The following is a 20,348-nucleotide window of genomic DNA, read 5'->3' as shown; positions in this document are numbered from 1 at the left end:
GAGCAGGGCTGGGGGTGTGAAGCCATGTTGGGCGCATGGAGCATGGCTGGGGGTGTAAAGCAGTGGTGGGCGTATGGAGCAGGGCTGGTGGTGTGAAGCAGTGTTGGGCGTATGGAGCATGGCTGGGGTGTGAAGCAGTGTTGGGCGTATGGAGCAATGCTGGGGGTGTGAAGCTGTGTTGGGTTTATGGAGCAGGGCTGGGTGTGTGAAGCAGTGTTTGGCGTATGGAGCAGGGCTGGGGGGTGTGAAGCAGTGTTGGGCGTATGGAGCATGGTTGGGGGTGTGAAGCCGTGTTGGGTGTATGGAGCAGGGCTCGGGGGTGAAGCAGTGTTGGGCGTATGGAGCCGGGCTGTGGGTGTGAAGCTGTATTGGGCGTATGGAGCTGGGCTGGAGGTGTGACAGGGTGTTTGGAGTATGGAGCAGGGCTGGGGGTGTGAAGCAGTGTTGGGCATATGGAGCAGGGCTGGCGGTGTGAGGCAGTGTTGGGCGTATGGAGCATGGCTGGGGTGTGAAGCAGTGTTGGGTGTATGGAGCATGGCTGGGGCAGTAAAGCAGTGTTGGGCGTATGGAGCATGGCTGGCAGTCTGAAGCAGTGTTGGGCCTATGGAGCAGGGCTGGCGGTGTGAAGCAGTGTTGAGCGTATGGAGCAGGGCAGGAGGTGTGACGCAGTGTTTGGTGTATGGCACAGGTCTTTGAGGGTGATGCTGTGTTGGGCGTATGGAGCAGGGCTGGGGGTGTGAAGCAGTGTTGGGCCTATGGAGCAGGGCTGCAGTGGGTGAAGCCGTGTTGGGCGTATGGAGCAGGGCTGGGGGTGTGGAGCAGTATTGGGCATATGGAGCAGGGCTGGGGGGGTGAAGCAGTGTTGGGCGTATGGAGCAGGGCTGGGGGTTGAAGCCATGTTGGGAGTATGGAGCAGGGCTGAAGGTGTGAAACAGTGTTGGGGGTATGGAGCCGGGCTGGGGGGGGGGTGAAGCCGTGTTGTGCGTATGGAGCAGGGCTGGGGGTGTGAAGCAGTTTTGGCCGTATGGAGCAGGGCTAGGGGTGTGAAGCAGTGTTGGGCGTATGGAGCAGGGCTGGCGGTGTAAAGCAGTGTTGGGCGTATGGAGCAGGGTTGGGGTGTGAAGCAGTGTTTGGCGTACGGAGCAGGGCCGGCGGTGTGAGGCCGTGTTGGGCGTACGGAGCAGGGCTGGTGGTGTGAAGCAGTATTAGCCATATGGAGCAGGGCTGGGGGTGAAGCAGTGTTGGGCGTATGGAGCAGGGCTGGGGTGTGAAGCAGTGTTGGGCGTATTGAGCAGGACTGGGTGTGTGAAGCAGTATTAGCCATATGGAGCAGGGCTGGGGGGTGAAGCAGTGTTGGGCGTATGGAGCAGGGCTGGGGGTGTGAAGCCGTGTTGGGCGTATGGAGCAGGACTGGGGGTGTGAAGCAGTATTAGCCATATGGAGCAGGGCTGGGGGGTGAAGCAGTGTTGGGCGTATGGAGCAGGGCTGGGGGTGTGAAGCCGTGTTGGGCGTATGGAGCAGGGCTGGCAGTGTGAAGCAGTGTTGGGCGTATGGAGCAGGGATGGGGTGTGAAGCAGTGGTGGGCATATGGAGCAGGGCTGGGGGTGACGCAGTGTTGGGCGTATGGAGCATGGCTGGGGGTGTGATGTCCTGTTGGGCGTATGGAGCAGGGCTCGAGGGGTGAAGCACTGGTGGGCGTATGGAGCCGGGCTGGGGGTGTGAGGCAGTGTTGGGCATATGGAGCATGGCTGGGGGTGTGAAGCCGTGTTGGGCGTATGGAGCAGGGCTGGGGGGGTGAAGCACTGTTAGGCGTATGGAGCCCGGCTGGGGTTGTGAAGCCGTCTTGGGCGTATGGAGCAGGGCTGGAGGTGTGATGCAGTGTTTTGAGTATGGAGCAGGGCTGGGGGTGTGAAGCAGTGTTGGGCGTATGGAGCATGGCTGGGGGTGTGATGTCGTGTTGGGCGTATGGAGCAGGGCTCGAGGGGTGAAGCACTGGTGGGCGTATGGAGCAGGGCTGGGGGTGTGAGGCAGTGTTGGGCATATGGAGCATGGCTGGGGGTGTGAAGCCGTGTTGGGCGTATGGAGCAGGGCTGGGGGGGGTGAAGCACTGTTAGGCGTATGGAGCCCGGCTGGGGGTGTGAAGCCGTGTTGGGCGTATGGAGCAGGGCTGGAGGTGTGATGCAGTGTTTTGAGTATGGAGCAGGGCTGGGGGTGTGAAGCAGTTTTGGGCGTATGGAGCAGGGCTGGCGGTGTGAGGCAGTGTTTTGAGTATGGCGCAGGGCTGGGGTGTGAAGCAGTGTTGGGCGTATGGAGCAGGGCTGGCAGTGTGAGGCAGTGTTTGGCGTATGGAGCATGGCTGGGGTGTGAAGCAGTGTAGGGTGCATGGAGCACGGCTGGGCGTGTGAAGCAGTGTTGGGCGTATGGAGCAGGGCTGTGGGTGTGAAGCAGTGTTGGGCGTATGGCGTGGGGCTGGGATGTGAAGCAGTGTTGGGTGCATGGAGTAGGGCTGGATGTGTAAAGCAGTGTTGGGTGTATGGAGCAGGGCTGGGGGTGTGAAGCCGTGTTGGGCGCATGGAGCATGGCTGGGGGTGTAAAGCAGTGGTGGGCGTATGGAGCAGGGCTGGTGGTGTGAAGCAGTGTTGGGCGTATGGAGCATGGCTGGGGTGTGAAGCAGTGTTGGGCATATGGAGCAGGGCTGAGGCGTGAGGCCGTGTTGGGCGTATGGAGCAATGCTGGGGGTGTGAAGCTGTGTTGGGTTTATGGAGCAGGGCTGGGTGTGTGAAGCAGTGTTTGGCGTATGGAGCAGGGCTGGGGGGTGTGAAGCAGTGTTGGGAGTATGGAGCATGGCTGGGGGTGTGAAGCCGTGTTGGGTGTATGGAGCAGGGCTCGGGGGTGAAGCAGTGTTGGGCGTATGGAGCCGGGCTGGGGGTGTGAAGCCGTATTGGGCGTATGGAGCAGGGCTGGAGGTGTGACACGGTGTTTGGAGTATGGATCAGGGCTGGGGGTGTGAAGCAGTGTTGGGCATATGGAGCAGGGCTGGCGGTGTGAGGCAGTGTTGGGCGTATGGAGCATGGCTGGGGTGTGAAGCAGTGTTGGGCGTATGGAGCATGGCTGGGGGAGTAAAGCAGTGTTGGGCGTATGGAGCATGGCTGGCAGTCTGAAGCAGTGTTGGGCATATGGAGCAGGGCTGGCGGTGTGAAGCAGTGTTGGGCGTATGGAGCAGGGCAGGAGGTGTGACGCAGTGTTTGGTGTATGGCACAGGTCTTTGGGGGTGACGCTGTGTCGGGCGTATGGAGCAGGGCTGGGGGGTGTGAAGCAGTGTTGGGCCTATGGAGCAGGGCTGCAGTGGGTGAAGCCGTGTTGGGCGTATGGAGCAGGGCTGGGTGTGTGAAGCAGTATTGGGCATATGGAGCAGGGCTGGGGGGGGGTGAAGCAGTGTTGGGCGTATGGAGCAGGGCTGGGGGTGAAGCCATGTTGGGTGTATGGAGCAGGGCTGGGGGTGAAGCAGTGTTGGGCGTATGGAGCCGGGCTGGGGGTGTGAAGCCTTATTGGGCGTATGGAGCAGGGCTGGAGGTGTGACACAGTGTTTGGAGTATGGATCAGGGCTGGGGGTGTGAAGCAGTGTTGGGCATATGGAGCAGGGCTGGCGGTGTGAGGCAGTGTTGGGCGTATGGAGCATGCCTGGGGTGTGAAGCAGTGTTGGGCGTATGGAGCATGGCTGGCAGTCTGAAGCAGTGTTGGGCGTATGGAGCAGGGCTGGTGGTGTGAAGCAGTGTTGGGCGTATGGAGCAGGGCAGGAGGTGTGACACAGTGTTTGGTGTATGGCACAGGTCTTTGGGGTGACGCTGTGTTGGGCGTATGGAGCAGGGCTGGGGGTGTGAAGCAGTGTTGGGCCTATGGAGCAGGGCTGCAGTGGGTGAAGCCGTGTTGGGCGTATGGAGCAGGGCTGGGGGTGTGGAGCAGTATTGGGCATATGGAGCAGGGCGGGGGGGTGAAGCAGTGTTGGGCGTATGGAGCAGGGCTGGGGGGTGAAGCCATGTTGGGAATATGGAGCAGGGCTGAAGGTGTGAAACAGTGTTGGGGGTATGGATCCGGGCTGGGGGGGGGGGGGGTGAAGCCGTGTTGTGCGTATGGAGCAGGGCTGGGGGTGTGAAGCAGTGTTGGCCGTATGGAGCAGGGCTAGGGGTGTGAAGCAGTGTTTGGCGTACGGAGCAGGGCCCGCGGTGTGAGGCCGTGTTTGGCGTATGGAGCATGGCTGGGGGTGTGAAGCAGTGTTTGGCGTATGGAGCAGGGCTGGGGTGTGAAGCAGTGTTGGGCGTATGGAGCAGGACTGGGGGTGTGAAGCAGTATTAGCCATATGGAGCAGGGCTGGGGGGTGAAGCAGTGTTGGGCGTATGGAGCAGGGCTGGGGGTGTGAAGCCGTGTTGGGCGTATGGAGCAGGGCTGGCAGTGTGAAGCAGTGTTGGCGTATGGAGCAGGGCTGGGGTGTGAAGCAGTGGTGGGCATATGGAGCAGGGCTAGGGGGTGACACAGTGTTGGGTGTATGGAGCAGGGCTGGGGGGGTGACGCAGTGTTGGGCGCATTGAGCAGGGCTGGGGGTGTAAGACACTGTTCGGCGTATGGATCAGGGCTGGGGTTGTGAAGCAGTGTTGGCGTCTGGAGCAGGACTGGGGGTGTGAAGCAGTGTTGGCGTCTTTAGCAATGCTGGGGGTGTGAAGCAGTGTTGGCGTCTGGAGCAGGGCTGGCGGTGTGAGCCTGTGTTTCTCTCGAAAAGGGAGTGGGGACATGTGCTGTGTTCGTCTTTTAGCACTAGGCACACCTGTACACAGTGTAGTGTCTCCGATTTGTCCTGCTGCTTGGGTGGTCCCGTGGCACTGGCTGGCAGAAGAGAGCCAGCTGTGTGGAGGCATCCATGGCGGGATTAATGGTAAAAGGGTTCCATTGCACCAGGGGGTATTCTTCTTCACCAGAACACAGTAAAAGTGCGCTTAACTTTTTTTGTATTTATGTTTTTGGTTTACCAAGTAAAACCTTTTATTTATTCACTCCTATTTACATCATCAATGCATTCTTCACATTTCATATTTTAAAAAAATCTGTAAACCAATTCCTAACAACATGCAGATTAACATATTAAACTTCCTTCTCTATAAGCATGTTAATCACCCTCCATAGTCCACAAATGTCATTACTGCTAAAACGAAGCTTATTTTCTCTCCATTTAGAAAGCTATCCCACCATTGCACCGCTGTTAATAATTGGATTGGATGTGTTCCAAATGTCCCTCTAAAAATCTTGTTCTGGTTTCTGTCAGGGTCTTACAGTTGGTATTAGATGGAATAACGACTCTTTCTTCTTGTCATTTCCACAATATCTACAGCAAGCCTCGCCCTCCACAGTCTGTTTCCTTGCCAGTTTCACTTCTCTTGTGCCAGACGGAAGGTACCATGGTAGGAAGCGCGCCATGCATGCTAGGTTGCGTATGGTAGGAAGTGCACCACCCCTGCTAGGTTGTGTATGGTAGGAAGTGCGCCACACCTCCTAGGCCATGTATGGTACGAAGTGCACCACGCCTGCTAGGATGCGTGTGGTAGGAAGTGCACCACACCTGCTAGGTTGCGTATGGTAGGAAGTGCACCACACCTCCTAGGTTGTGTATGGCAGGAAGTGCACCACGCCTCCTAGGTTGTGTATGGTAGGAAGTGCACCACGCCTGCTAGGATGCGTGTGGTAGGAAGTGCACCACACTTGCTAGGCTGTGTATGGTAGGAAGCGCACCATACATGCTAGGTTGGATATGGAAGGCAGTGCACCACCCCTGCTAGGTTGTGTATGGTAGGAAGTGCGCCACACCTCCTAGGCCATGTATGGTACGAAGAGCACCACGCCTGCTAGGATGCGTGTGGTAGGAAGTGCACCACACCTGCTAGGATGCGTGTGGTAGGAAGTGCACCACACTTGCTAGGCTGTGTATGGTAGGAAGCGCACCATACATGCTAGGTTGGATATGGAAGGCAGTGCACCACCCCTGCTAGGTTGTGTATGGTAGGAAGTGCGCCACACCTCCTAGGCCATGTATGGTACGAAGAGCACCACGCCTGCTAGGATGCGTGTGGTAGGAAGTGCACCACACCTGCTAGGTTGCGTGTGGTAGGAAGTGCACCACACCTGCAGGTTGCGTATGGTAGGAAGTGCACCACGCCTCCAAGGTTGTGTATGGTAGGAAGTGCACCACGCCTGCTAGGATGCGTGTGGTAGGAAGTGCACCACACCTCCTAGGTTGTGTATGGCAGGAAGTGCACCACGCCTCCTAGGTTGTGTATGGTAGGAAGTGCACCACGCCTGCTAGGATGCGTGTGGTAGGAAGTGCACCACACTTGCTAGGCTGTGTATGGTAGGAAGCGCACCATACATGCTAGGTTGGATATGGAAGGCAGTGCACCACCCCTGCTAGGTTGTGTATGGTAGGAAGTGCGCCACACCTCCTAGGCCATGTATGGTACGAAGAGCACCACGCCTGCTAGGATGCGTGTGGTAGGAAGTGCACCACACCTGCTAGGTTGCGTGTGGTAGGAAGTGCACCACACCTGCAGGTTGCGTATGGTAGGAAGTGCACCACGCCTCCAAGGTTGTGTATGGTAGGAAGTGCACCACGCCTGCTAGGATGCGTGTGGTAGGAAGTGCACCACACCTGCTAGGCTGTGTATGGTAGGAAGCGCGTCATGCATGCTAGGTTGTGTATGGTAGGAAGTGCACCACGCTTGCTAAGCCACTACGCTTAAAAAGATCTCAATAATGCTCACTTTTGCAAATACCTGGGCGTTTGATGTACACCTCTGCTTTACATACGCTCCATTGATGTGACAGTCCACTCACAGACCTGCTGCAGAGCCATGATGGATTCCAGGTGACTTTATTGTACATAAGTACACATATACAGAACTCCATCACTCAACATTCTCCTGAGCTGACATCATCCATACACCAACATTCTGTAAGCATACATTCATGGCCAGTGAGACAAACAGGGCTAGCTCACTACATAACAACCTTGTGTCTCCCTTCCTGATGTTAACCTCAACCTGTCCATACCTCTCAGCCCCATAGTGGCAATCCAATCAGGATATTGAAGCTTTTTGTTTAAACTGTTACTCGATTCGAAATAAGCAAGTCGGCTGTGATGTCACATCCTTTCAGCTATTTCTCACATGTGTCCTTCCAGCATTTCAGTCCCCCCTATCAAGGGTATTTCCCTTGCCCTACCCTAGAATGTCAAAAGCAAGTGTGCTGTCAGGGGAAATGCATTTTCTGCATTAAGATAAGAATTTCTATGCTGCTATCGATTCCATGGATTGTAACCCCAACTCGAATGGGATGTCACCTGTCCCTGCGGAGCGTAGCAGTGTAGACAAGCACTCCTGTCGGGTAGGGAGCCTTTCTGCTATTGTAGTCGGCCAAGATCACACATGAAGTCGGCAGGAGCGAGAACTCGGAGTGGCAGGATAGCCCTGTAAACGCGCGACCGTGCATGGAACAAACTGCAACATACCTTTTCCTGGATGGTTAAGAACGCTGGTGGGAGGGTCGCGTTTAATTCTATGGACATGTTTAGTGGATCAAGGATGAAGTACCAGCTCCAGAATCAAGTACCGGCTCCCTTTGGCAAAGCTCCGTCCCACCCTCTCATAAACCAACCTCGAGCATAGCAAGACTAGTGAACAAAGCCCCTTTAGACATTCCCCGAGGGACCTGAATCGAGTATATAGCGCCAACCAACGTCTCTAAGCGCTGACAACAAATCATCACCCACTGAAGCATGAGTCGCACCTTAGTGTGTAAGCTGTCACCCACGGAGTTCTTTGGAGGTGAAGCATTGACCCACTGAGCTACCTCGCCCACACGGCTGCTGGTGCTCGGGTGTGCATGGTAGGAAGTGCACCATTCATGCTAGTTTTTGTATGGGGGTTGTGTATGGTAGAAAGTGCACCATGCATGCTAGATTGTGTATGGTAGGAAGTGCATCCTGCATGCTAGTTTGTGTATGGGGTTGTCGTGTATGGTAGGGTGTGCACCATGCGTGGTAGATTGTGTATGGCAGTTGTGTATGGTAGGAAGTGCATGCATGCTAGTTTGTGTATGGTAGGAAGTGCGCCATGCATGGTAGTTTGTGTATGGGGTTGGGCATGGTAGGAAGTGCACCATGCATGGTAGTTTGTGTATGGGGTTGTGTATGGTAGGAAGTGTGCTATGCATGCAAGGTTGTGTATGGTAGGAAGTGCCCCATGCATGCTAGTTTGTGTATGGGGTTGTGTATGGTAGGATGTGCACCATGCGTGGTAGATTGTGTATGGTGGTTGTGTATGGTAGGAAGTGCATGCATGCTAGTTTGTGTATGGTAGGAAGTGCACCATGCATGGTAGTTTGTGTATGGGGTTGGGCATGGTAGGAAGTGCACCATGCATGGTAGTTTGTGTATGGGGTTGTGTATGGTAGGATGTGCACCATGCGTGGTAGATTGTGTATGGTAGGAAGTGCATGCATGCTAGTTTGTTTATGGTAGGAAGTGCACCATGCATGGTAGTTTGTGTATGGGGTTGGGCATGGTAGGAAGTGCACTATGCATGGTAGTTTGTGTATAGGGTTGTGTATGGTAGGACGTGCACCAAGCATGCTAGGTTGCGTATGGCAGGAAGTGCACCTTGCATGCTAGGTTGTGTATGGTGTTGTGTATGGTAGGAAGTGCGCCATGCATGCTAGGTTGCGTATGTAGGAAGTGCACCATGCATGCTAGTTTGTGTATGGGGTTGTGTATGGTAGGATGTGCGCCATGCGTGGTAGATTGTGTATGGCGGTTGTGTATGGTAGGAAGTGCATGCATGCTAGTTTGTGTATGGTAGGAAGTGCACCATGCATGCTAGTTTGTGTATGGGGTTGGGCATGGTATGAAGTGCACCATGCATGGCAGTTTGTGTATGGGGTTGTGTATGGTAGGATGTGCACCATGCATGGTAGTTTGTGTATGGGGTTGGGCATGGTAGGAAGTGCACCATGCATGGTCGTTTGTGTATGGGGTTGTGTATGGTAGGATGTGCACCATGCCTGGTAGATTGTGTATGGCGGTTGTGTATGGTAGGAAGTGCATGCATGCTAGTTTGTGTATGGTAGGAAGTGCACCATGCATGGTAGTTTGTGTATGGGGTTGGGCATGGTAGGAAGTGCACCATGCATGGTAGTTTGTGTATGGGGTTGTGTATGGTAGGATGTGCACCATGCATGGTAATTTGTGTATAGGGTTGGGCATGGTAGGAAGTGCACCATGCATGGTAGTTTGTGTATGGGGTTGTGTATGGTAGGATGTGCACCATGCCTGGTAGATTGTATATGGCGCTTGTGTATGGTAGGAAGTGCACCATGCATGGTAGTTTGTGTATGGGGTTGAAAATGGTATGAAGTGCACCATGCATGGTAGTTTGTGTATGGGGTTGGGCATGGTAGGAAGTGCACTATGCATGGTAGTTTGTGTATGGGGTTGTGTGTGGTAGGAAGTGCATGCATGCTAGGTTGTGTATGGGACAATGTGCGCCTTGCATGCAAGGTTGTGTATGGTAGGAAGTGCACCATGCATGGTAGTTTTTGTATGGGGTTGGGCATGGAACGAAGTGCACCATGTATGGTAGTTTGTGTATAGGGTTGTGTATGGTAGGGAGTGCGCCATGCATGCAAGGTTGTGTATGGTAGGAAGTGCTCCATGCATGCTAGTTTGTGTATGGGGTTGTGTATGGTATGAAGTGCACCTTGCATGGTAGTTTGTGTATGAGGCTGGACATGGTAGGAAGTTCTCCATGCATGCTAGTTTGTGTGTGGGGTTGTGTATAGTAGGAAGTGCACGTGTATAGTAGGAAGTGCACCATGTATGGTAGTTTGTGTATGGGGTTGTGCATGCTAGGAAGTGCAAAATGCAAGGTAGGTTGTGTATGGACGTTGTGTATGGCAGGAAGTTCACCATGCGTGGTAGATTGTGTATGGGGGCTGTGTATGGTGGGAAGTGCACTGTGCATGCTAGTTTGTGTATGGGGTGGTTGCCTATGGTAGAAAGTGCACCATGCATTTTATGTTGTTTATGGTAGGGAGTGCCCCATGCATGCTAGTTTGTATATGGGGTTGTGCATGGTAGGAAGTGCATGCTAGTTGTGTATGGTGTTGTGTATGGTAGGCAGTTCACCAGCATGCACGTTTGTGTACGGGGGTGTGTATGGTAGGAAGTGCACCATGCATGCTAGGTTGCGTATGGTAGGCAGTGCACCATACATGCTAGGTTGTGTGTGGTAGAAAGTGCGCCATGCATGCTATGTTGTGTATGGTAGGAAGTGTGCCATGCATGCTATGTTGTGTATGGTAGGAAGTGCACCATGCCTGCTAGGTTGTGTATGGTAGGAAGTGCACCATGCCTGCTAGGTTGTGTATGGTAGGAAGCGCACCATACATGCTAGGTTGCATATGGTAGGCAGTGCACCACGCCTGCTAGGTTGTGTATGGTAGGAAGTGCACCATGCCTGCTAGGTTGTGTATGGTAGGAAGTGCACCATGCCTGCTAAGTTGTGTATGGTAGGATGTGCGCCACGCATGCTAGGTTGTGTATGGTAGGAAGTGCACCACGCCTGCTAGGTTGTGTATGGTAGGCAGTGCACCATGCATGCTAGGTTGCGTATGGTAGGCAGTGCACCATGCATGCTAGGTTGCGTATGGTAGGCAGTGCACCACGCATGCTAGGTTGCGTATGGTAGGCAGTGCACCACGCCTGCTAGGTTGTGTATGGTAGGCAGTGCACCATGCATGCTAGGATGCGTATGGTTGGAAGTTCACCACGCCTGCTAGGTTGTGTATGGTAGGAAGTGCACCATGCATGCTATGTTGTGTATTGTAGGAAGTGCACCATGCCTGCTAGGTTGTGTATGGTAGGAAGCGCGCCATGCGTGGTAGATTGTGTATGGTGGTTGTGTATGGTAGGAAGTGCATGCATGCTAGTTTGTGTATGGTAGGAAGTGCACCATGCATGGTAGTTTGTGTACGGGGTTGGGCATGGTAGGAAGTGCACCATGCATGGTAGTTTGTGTATGGGGTTGTGTATGGTAGGATGTGCACCATGCGTGGTAGATTGTGTATGGTAGGAAGTGCATGCATGCTAGTTTCTGTATGGTAGGAAGTGCACCATGCATGGTAGTTTGTGTATGGGGTTGGGCATGGTAGGAAGTGCACCAAGAATGCTAGGTTGTGTATGGCAGGAAGTGCACCTTGCATGCTAGGTTGTGTATGTTGTTGTGTATGGTAGGAAGTGCGCCATGCATGCTAGTTTGTGTATGGGGTTGTGCATGGTAGGATGTGCGCCATGCGTGGTAGATTGTGTATGGCGGTTGTGTATGGTAGGAAGTGCATGCATGCTAGTTTGTGTATGGTAGGAAGTGCACCATGCATGCTAGTTTGTGTATGGGGTTGTGTATGGTAGGATGTGCGCCATGCGTGGTAGATTGTGTATGGCGGTTGTGTATGGTAGGAAGTGCATGCATGCTAGTTTGTGTATGGTAGGAAGTGCACCATGCATGCTAGTTTGTGTATGGGGTTGGGCATGGTATGAAGTGCACCATGCATGGCAGTTTGTGTATGGGGTTGTGTATGGTAGGATGTGCACCATGCATGGTAGATTGTGTATGGCGGTTGTGTATGGTAGGAAGTGCATGCATGCTAGTTTGTGTATGGTAGGAAGTGCACCATGCATGGTAGTTTGTGTATGGGGTTGGGCATGGTAGGAAGTGCACCATGCATGGTAGTTTGTGTATGGGGTTGTGTATGGTAGGATGTGCACCATGCATGGTAGTTTGTGTATGGGGTTGGGCATGGTAGGAAGTGCACCATGCATGGTAGTTTGTGTATGGGGTTGTGTATGGTAGGATGTGCACCATGCCTGGTAGATTGTGTATGGCGCTTGTGTATGGTAGGAAGTGCACCATGCATGGTAGTTTGTGTATGGGGTTGAAAATGGTAGGAAGTGCACCATGCATGGTAGTTTGTGTATGGGGTTGGGCATGGTAGGAAGTGCACTATGCATGGTAGTTTGTGTATGGGGCTGTGTGTGGTAGGAAGTGCATGCATGCTAGGTTGTCTATGGGATGATGTGCGCCTTGCATGCTAGGTTGTGTATGGTAGGAAGTGCACCATGCATGGTAGTTTTTGTATGGGGTTGGGCATGGAACGAAGTGCACCATGCATGGTAGTTTGTGTATAGGGTTGTGTATGGTAGGAAGTGCGCCATGCATGCAAGGTTGTGTATGGTAGGAAGTGCTCCATGCATGCTAGTTTGTGCATGGGGTTGTGTATGGTATGAAGTGCACTATGCATGGTAGTTTGTGTGTGGGGCTGGACATGGTAGGAAGTGCTCCATGCATGCTAGTTTGTTGTGGGGTTGTGTATAGTAGGAAGTGCACCATGTATGGTAGTTTGTGTATGGGGTTGTGCATGCTAGGAAGTGCAAAATGCAAGGTAGGTTGTGTATGGACGTTGTGTATGGCAGGAAGTTCACCATGCGTGGTAGATTGTGTATGGGGGCTGTGTATGGTGGGAAGTGCACTGTGCATGCTAGTTTGTGTATGGGGTGGTTGCCTATGGTAGAAAGTGCACCATGCATGTTATGTTGTCTATGGTAGGTAGTGCCCCATTCATGCTAGTTTGTATATGGGGTTGTGCATGGTAGGAAGTGCATGCTAGTTGTGTATGGTGTTGTGTATGGTAGGCAGTTCACCAGCATGCACGTTTGTGTACGGGGGTGTGTATGGTAGGAAGTGCACCATGCATGCTAGGTTGCGTATGGTAGGCAGTGCACCATGCATGCTAGGTTGTGTGTGGTAGAAAGTGCGCCATGCATGCTATGTTGTGTATGGTAGGAAGTGCGCCATGCATGCTATGTTGTGTATGGTAGGAAGTGCACCATGCCTGCTAGGTTGTGTATGGTAGGAAGTGCACCATGCCTGCTAGGTTGTGTATGGTAGGAAGCGCACCATACATGCTAGGTTGCATATGGTAGGCGGTGCACCATGCCTGCTAGGTTGTGTATGGTAGGAAGTGCACCATGCCTGCTAGGTTGTGTATGGTAGGAAGTGCACCATGCCTGCTACGTTGTGTATGGTAGGATGTGTGCCACGCATGCTAGGTTGTGTATGGTAGGAAGTGCACCACGCCTGCTAGGTTGTGTATGGTAGGCAGTGCACCATGCATGCTAGGTTGCGTATGGTAGGCAGTGCACCATGCATGCTAGGTTGCGTATGGTAGGCAGTGCATCACGCATGCTAGGTTGCGTATGGTAGGCAGTGCACCACGCCTGCTAGGTTGCGTATGGTAGGCAGTGCACCATGCATGCTAGGATGCGTATGGTTGGAAGTTCACCACACCTGCTAGGTTGTGTATGGTAGGAAGTGCGCCATGCATGCTATGTTGTGTATTGTAGGAAGTGCACCACGCCTGCTAGGTTGTGTATGGTAGGAAGCGCCCCATGCATGCTAGGTTGCGTATGGTAGGCAGTGCACCATGCATGCTAGGTTGCGTATGGTAGGCAGTGCACCGTGCATGCTATGTTGTGTATGGTAGGAAGTGCCCCATGCATGCTAGGTTGCGTATTGTCGGAAGTGCATCGTGCATGCTAGGTTGCGTATGGTAGGCAGTGCACCATGCATGCTAGGTTGTGTATGGTAGGAAGTGCACCATGCCTGCTAGGTTGCGTATGGTAGGCAGTGCACCATGCCTGCTAGGTTGCGTATGGTAGGAAGTGCACCATGCATGCTATGTTGTGTATTGTAGGAAGTGCACCATGCCTGCTAGGTTGTGTATGGTAGAGCACCATGCATGCTAGGTTGCGTATGGTAGGCAGTGCACCATGCCTGCTAGGTTGCGTATGGTAGGCAGTGCACCATGCCTGCTAGGTTGCGTATGGTAGGAAGTGCACCATGCATGCTATGTTGTGTATTGTAGGAAGTGCACCATGCCTGCTAGGTTGTGTATGGTAGGAAGCACGCCATGCATGCTAGGTTGCGTATGGTAGGCAGTGCACCATGCATGCTAGGTTGCGTATGGTAGGCAGTGCACCATACATACTATGGTGTGTATGGTAGGAAGTGCCCCATGCATGCTAGGTTGCGTATGGTAGGAAGCGCACCGTGCATGCTAGGTTGCGTATGGTAGGCAGTGCACCATGCATGCTATGTTGTGTATGGTAGGAAGTGCACCATGCATGCTAGGTTGTGTATGGTAGGAAGTGCACCATGCATGCTAGGTTGCGTATGGTAGGCAGTGCACCATGCCTGCTAGGTTGCGTATGGTAGGAAGTGCACCACGCCTGCTAGGTTGTGTATTGTAGGAAGTGCACCATGCATGCTATGTTGTGTATTGTAGGAAGTGCACCCTGCCTGCTAGGTTGGGTATGGTAGGAAGCGCGCCATGCATGCTAGGTTGCGTATGGTAGGCAGTGCACTGTGCATGCTATGTTGTGTATAGTAGGAAGTGCCCCATGCATGCTAGGCTGCGTATGGTAGGAAGTGCACCGTGCGTGCTAGGTTGCGCATGGTAGGCAGTGCACCATGCATGCTAGGTTGTGTAAGTTAAGAAGTGCACCATGCATGCTAGGTTGTGTACGGTAGGAAGTACACCATGCATGCTAGGTTGCGTATGGTAGGCAGTGCACCATGCCTGCTAGGTTGCGTATGGTAGGAAGTGCACCACGCCTGCTAGGATGCGTGTGGTAGGCAGTGCACCGTGCATGCTATGTTGTGTATTGTAGGAAGTGCACCATGCCTGCTAGGTTGTGTATGGTAGGAAGCGCGCCATGCATGCTAGGTTGCGTATGGTAGGCAGTGCACCATGCCTGCTAGGTTGCGTATGGTAGAGAGCGCGCCACGCCTGCTAGGATGCGTGTGGTAGGCAGTGCACCGTGCATGCTATGTTGTGTATTGTAGGAAGTGCACCATGCCTGCTAGGTTGTGTATGGTAGGAAGCGCGCCATGCATGCTAGGTTGCGTATCGTATGCAGTGCACCATGCATGCTAGGTTGTGTATGGTAGGAAGTGCACCACGCCTGCTAGGATGCGTGTGGTAGGCAGTGCACCATGCCTGCTAGGATGCGTGTGGTAGGCAGTGCACCATGCATGCTATGTTGTGTATGGTAGGAAGTGCACCCTGCCTGCTAGGTTGCGTATGGTAGGCAGTGCACCATGCCTGCTAGGTTGTGTATGGTAGGAAGTGCACCACGCCTGCTAGGATGCGTGTGGTAGGCAGTGCACCATGCATGCTATGTTGTGTATGGTAGGAAGTGCACCATGCATGCTAGGTTGTGTATGGTAGGAAGCGCGCCATGCATGCTAGGTTGCGTATGGTATGCAGTGCACCATGCATGCTAGGTTGTGTATGGTAGGAAGTGCACCACGCCTGCTAGGATGCGTGTGGTAGGCAGTGCACCATGCATGCTATGTTGTGTATGGTAGGAAGTGCACCATGCATGCTAGGTTGTGTATGCTAGGAAGCGCGCCATGCATGCTAGGTTGCGTATGGTATGCAGTGCACCATGCATGCTAGGTTGTGTATGGTAGGAAGTGCACCACGCCTGCTAGGATGCGTGTGGTAGGCAGTGCACCATGCATGCTATGTTGTGTATGGTAGGAAGTGCACCATGCATGCTAGGTTGCGTATGGTAGGCAGTGCACCCTGCCTGCTAGGTTGTGTATGGTAGAAAGCGCGCCACGCAGGCGCGCGAGCCTCACCTGTTGCGAAGGCCTCCGCCAGGCAGCGCAGCTTCCATGGCACCGCGCAGTCTTCGGAGCTGAAGTCGGCCCGAGGGGGCATGTAGTTGTTCTGCAGGTAGGCGCGGGGGTTGAACTTCTGGTAGTTCTCCCCGACGGCAGCGATGCTGGTCATGGTGGAGAGGTGGCGGGAAACCTTCGAGAGCCGAGGAGCACTCGCAGGGCCGGGCCAGGATGCGGGAAGTATCAGAGGGCTACGGACAGCGGGCATTTAAAGGACCTGGAACATGCTGGCGGCGGCGCGGGGGCCCCCACTCATCACCCAAACCCATTTAGCAGGGGCGAAGCGCTCCATCACCCTGACATTGGGCGACCCCGCAGGGCGGGCGAGATGGATATCTCGTCACATCGCTTTGTGCCATCGGGGCCAGGCGAGGCGGTGAAACATATACAGACATAAGCGAGCGCCCACTAATTGAACTTTATGGCTTTTAATGTGCAAGGCATTTGTTAAACCGCACGGCTATCTGATGGCGCGTCCGGGGACGGTGCAGGCTGTGCTGTTCCGGGACCATAGACTGGGCACTCATATGCACAGAGGCTAGGCGCCAATGCCAAGAGTCGCTTTAGAAGCTGCACCTTTAATGATGCCCTCATCCCGCATGTACTCGCCTTTAGTTATACTACGGCATAAACATCCCATATATTGTATTGGTCCAGCGGAGGGCATCATAGCCCATGGCATCAAGGGCATGTCCCTACACCTTAGTTCGGTTTATCATCTGTGTGGCCAACAAGATGCATGCACCTTCATGGCAGGGCATACATCGTCATAACAAAGCAGGGCATACAACTTCATAGCATAGCAGGGCATACATCTTCATAGCATGGCATGGCATACATCTTCATAACATGGCATGGCATACATCGTCATAACATAGCAGGGCATACATCTTCATAGCATAACATGGCATACATCTTCATAACGTGGAAGGGCATACATCTTCATAGCATGGCATGGCATACATCTTCATAACATGGAAGGGCATACATCTTCATAACATGGCATGGCATACATCTTCATAGCATAGCAGGGCATACATCTTCATAACATAGCAGGGCATACATCTTCATAGCATGGCATGGCATACATCTTCATAGCATAGCAGGGCATACATCGTCATAACATGGCATGGCATACATCTTCATAGCATAGCAGGGCATACATCTTCATAACATAGCATGGCATACATCTTCATAACATTTCATGGCATACATCTTCATAGCATGGCATACATCTTCATAACATGGCATGGCATACATCTTCATAACATAGCAGGGCATACATCGTCATTACATAGCAGGGCATACATCGTCATAACATGGCATGACATACATCTTCATAACATGGCATGGCATACATCGTCATAACATAGCAGGGCATACATATTCATAACATAGCATGGCATACATCTTCATAACGTAGCAAAGCATACCACTTCATAATATAGCATGCATACATGTACATACCATAGCAGAGCATACATATTCATAACATAGCAGGGCATACATCTTCATAACATAGCAGGGCATACATATTCATAACATGGCAGGGCATACATCTTCATAACATGGCAGGGCAGACACCTTCATAACATAGCAGGGCATACATCTTCATAACATAGCAGGGCATACATCGTCATAACATAGCATGGCATACATGTACATACCATAGCAGAGCATACATATTCAAAACATAGCAGGGCATACATATTCATAACATGGCAGGGCATACACCTTCATAACATAGCATGGCATACATCTTCATAACATAGCATGGCATACATCTTCATAACATGGCGGGGCATACATATTAATAACATAGCAGGGCATACATCTTCATAGCATAGCATGGCATATATATTCTGCGCATTAGAGAAAAACAAGGTGACACAATAACATTTTTATACCACAAGTACCCCAACAATATAAGGGGTCACCGGCCAAGACAACTAATAGCGAACACGAGAGCTTTACATGGACAACACCAAAGGCAGACTAGTACAGACTAGTCTGTACAACATTGGAGGTAAGATTAGTACTGAACCCTAGAGCAACACCTTCACGGCATTGACGGTAAGACTAGTCCCGGAACCTAGAGCAACACCTTCACGGCATTGACGGTAAGACTAGTACTGAAACCTAGAGTGCTGCCTTTACGACATCGAAGGTAAGAGACTAGTCCCGGAAACCTACTAGTAACAAAACCTAGAGCACTGCCTTCACAACACAGAGGTGAGAATAGTACCGGAACCCAGAGCACTGCCTTTATGACATCGAAGGTAGACTAGTACTGAAACCTAGAGCACTGCATTCACAACATTGAGTGTAAGACTAGTATTGAATCCTACAGCACTGCCTTCACGAGGCAGTGCTCTAGGTTTCAGTATTAGTCTTACATTCAATGTTGTGTATGCAGTGCTCTAGGTTTAATTAAGCAATAAGCCCCGAGCCGCGGGGACATTACCGTGTAAGGTAATGCCCGGGGCGCATACTTATATGCCCGGGCGAAGCGAGGGCCTTAATGAAGGCCCCGGGGCATTACCTGACTCGGTAATGCCCCCAAGGCGAGGTGCTTATTGCTATTAGCACCCCGGCCCGAAGACCGGGGTACTAATAGCACTTTTACAGTTCAGAAACGCTGCAGCGTTTCGGAACAGAAAAAAAAGAAAATGTCAAAAAAATGGCCACCGGGAAAGGGAAAATGGAGTCTGTTTTCTCTTTCCATTGCGGCCATCGGGAGCGGACGCGCTGGGTACAGAAGTGTTCCCAGCGTGTTCGCTCCCGAAAAAGGAGAAAAAGAAGGTAAGTGGGGTTGGGAGGGTGGGGAGTAGATAGTTTTTAGGGGAGCGGGGTGGAAGAAAGAAAAATACTTACCTGGATCCCCGGTGGGGGACGATGGCAGCCTCCAGCCGTCTGGAGGCTCGGAGCGGGGATTGCCCCGTTTTGAGCCTCCTCATTATTTTAGGGGCTGCCATGCCCCCTGCCGCGAACAAAGGATAAGAATCCCGGCTGAGGGATTCCTGGTCTGGTAAATCACCGGCGAGGGCCAATCAGAATGTTTGTTACATTCTGATTGACCCTCGCCGGGTACTAAGTAGTAATCTTACCTTCAGTATCGTGAATGTAGTGCTCTGAGTTCTCGAACTAGTATTAGCTTCAATGTCATGAAGGTAGTGCTCTAGGTTTTGCTACTAGTCTACCTTCGATGTCATGAAGGAAGTGCTCTAGGTTCCGGTGCTAGTCTACCTTCGATGTCATGAAGGAAGTGCTCTAAGTTCTGGTACTAGTCTACCTTCAATGTCATGAATTTAGTGCTCTAGGTTTCAGTACTAGTCTTACCTTCAATGTCGTGAAGGCAGTGCTCTGAGTTCTGGAACTAGTATTAGCTTCGATGTCATGAAGGTAGTGCTCTAGGTTTCGGTACTAGTCTTACCTTCGATTTTGTGAAGGCAATGCTCTAGGTTTCAGTACTAGTCTTACTTTCGATGTCATGAAGGCAGTGCTCCAGGTTTCAGTACTAGTCTTACCTTCAATGTCGTGAAGGCAGTGCTTCGGGTTTCGGTACTAATCTTACCTTCGATGTCATGAAAGCAGTACTGTAGGTTCCGGTTCTAGACTTACCTTTGATGCCATGTAGGCAGTGCTCTAGGATTTGGTACTAGTCTTACCTTTAATGTTGAGAAGGCAGTGCTCTAGGTTTCGGTATTAGTCTACCTTCAATGTCATGAAGGCAGTGCACTAAGTTGAAGTACTAGTATTAGCTTAGATGTCATGATGGTAGTGCTTTAGGTTTCAGTACTAGTCTTACCTTCGATGTTTTGAAGGCAGTGCACTAAGTTCCAGTACTAGTATTAGCTTAGATGTCATGATGGTTGTGCTCTAGGTTTCGGTACTAATCTTACATTCAATGTCGTGAAGGCAATGCTCTAGGTTTTTTGGTACTAGTTTTACCTTTGATTTGTCATGAAGGCAGTGCTCTAGGTTCCAGAACTATTCTTACATTTGATGTCGTGATAGCAGTGCTCTAGGTTTCGCTACTGTTAGGCCACTTACCTGGGGGGAGACGAGACGCTCCCGGTCCTGGCGGATCTATCTGAGGTTTCGGTTAGCAGGGAGAGGAGTCTCCTGGCGCCCGAATCCTCGGATAGTATCCGCTGCGCGCATGCGCCACAGCCCGCGGAGTCCAACGGCTTGCGCTTCAAGCCTCGTTGTCGCTCCGGGGTTACGGGCTGCGCATGCGCAAGGCTGCCTGCGTTCCACGCCTCGGCTTCATGCCGAGGGATGTAAATAGCGGCTGTGTCGGGAAACGAATCGCGTCTTAACGCGGTTCGTTCCTGACCAGCCGTAGCAGCGCCTACCTTCTGTTTTGCTACAGTTTTGCCTCCAGCCTGGGTTCCTGTTCTTGGTCCTTTTGCCTGCTTGCCTTCCTGGGTCCGGTCCACGTTGGCTCTCCCAGATTCCTGCCCTCTTTGGGTTATTTTGGGAGCCTTTCCTTGCTGCCTACCAGGA

General features: G+C 52.3%; 1 protein-coding gene across 1 annotated transcript in view; it reads right to left on the bottom strand.

Moving 5' to 3' along the window:
* The window catches only part of PNMT (phenylethanolamine N-methyltransferase), a 76,786-nt gene extending 60,769 nt beyond the window's left edge, over positions 1-16,017 (bottom strand). Inside the window, exon 1 of the mRNA XM_069632947.1 lies at positions 15,798-16,017. Coding sequence (XP_069489048.1) covers positions 15,798-15,951 — 154 coding nt within the window. The 5' untranslated portion in view covers positions 15,952-16,017. The remainder of the gene's footprint in view (positions 1-15,797) is intronic.
* Positions 16,018-20,348: the final 4,331 nt, after the last annotated feature.

This window comes from Ambystoma mexicanum, chromosome 13, assembly GCF_040938575.1.
Source record: "Ambystoma mexicanum isolate Mex_15411 chromosome 13, UKY_AmexF1_1, whole genome shotgun sequence".
Taxonomy (NCBI): domain Eukaryota; kingdom Metazoa; phylum Chordata; class Amphibia; order Caudata; family Ambystomatidae; genus Ambystoma; species Ambystoma mexicanum.
The sequence above is the reverse complement of the archived record's forward strand: the minus strand, read 5'-3'. Positions and strand labels throughout refer to the sequence as shown.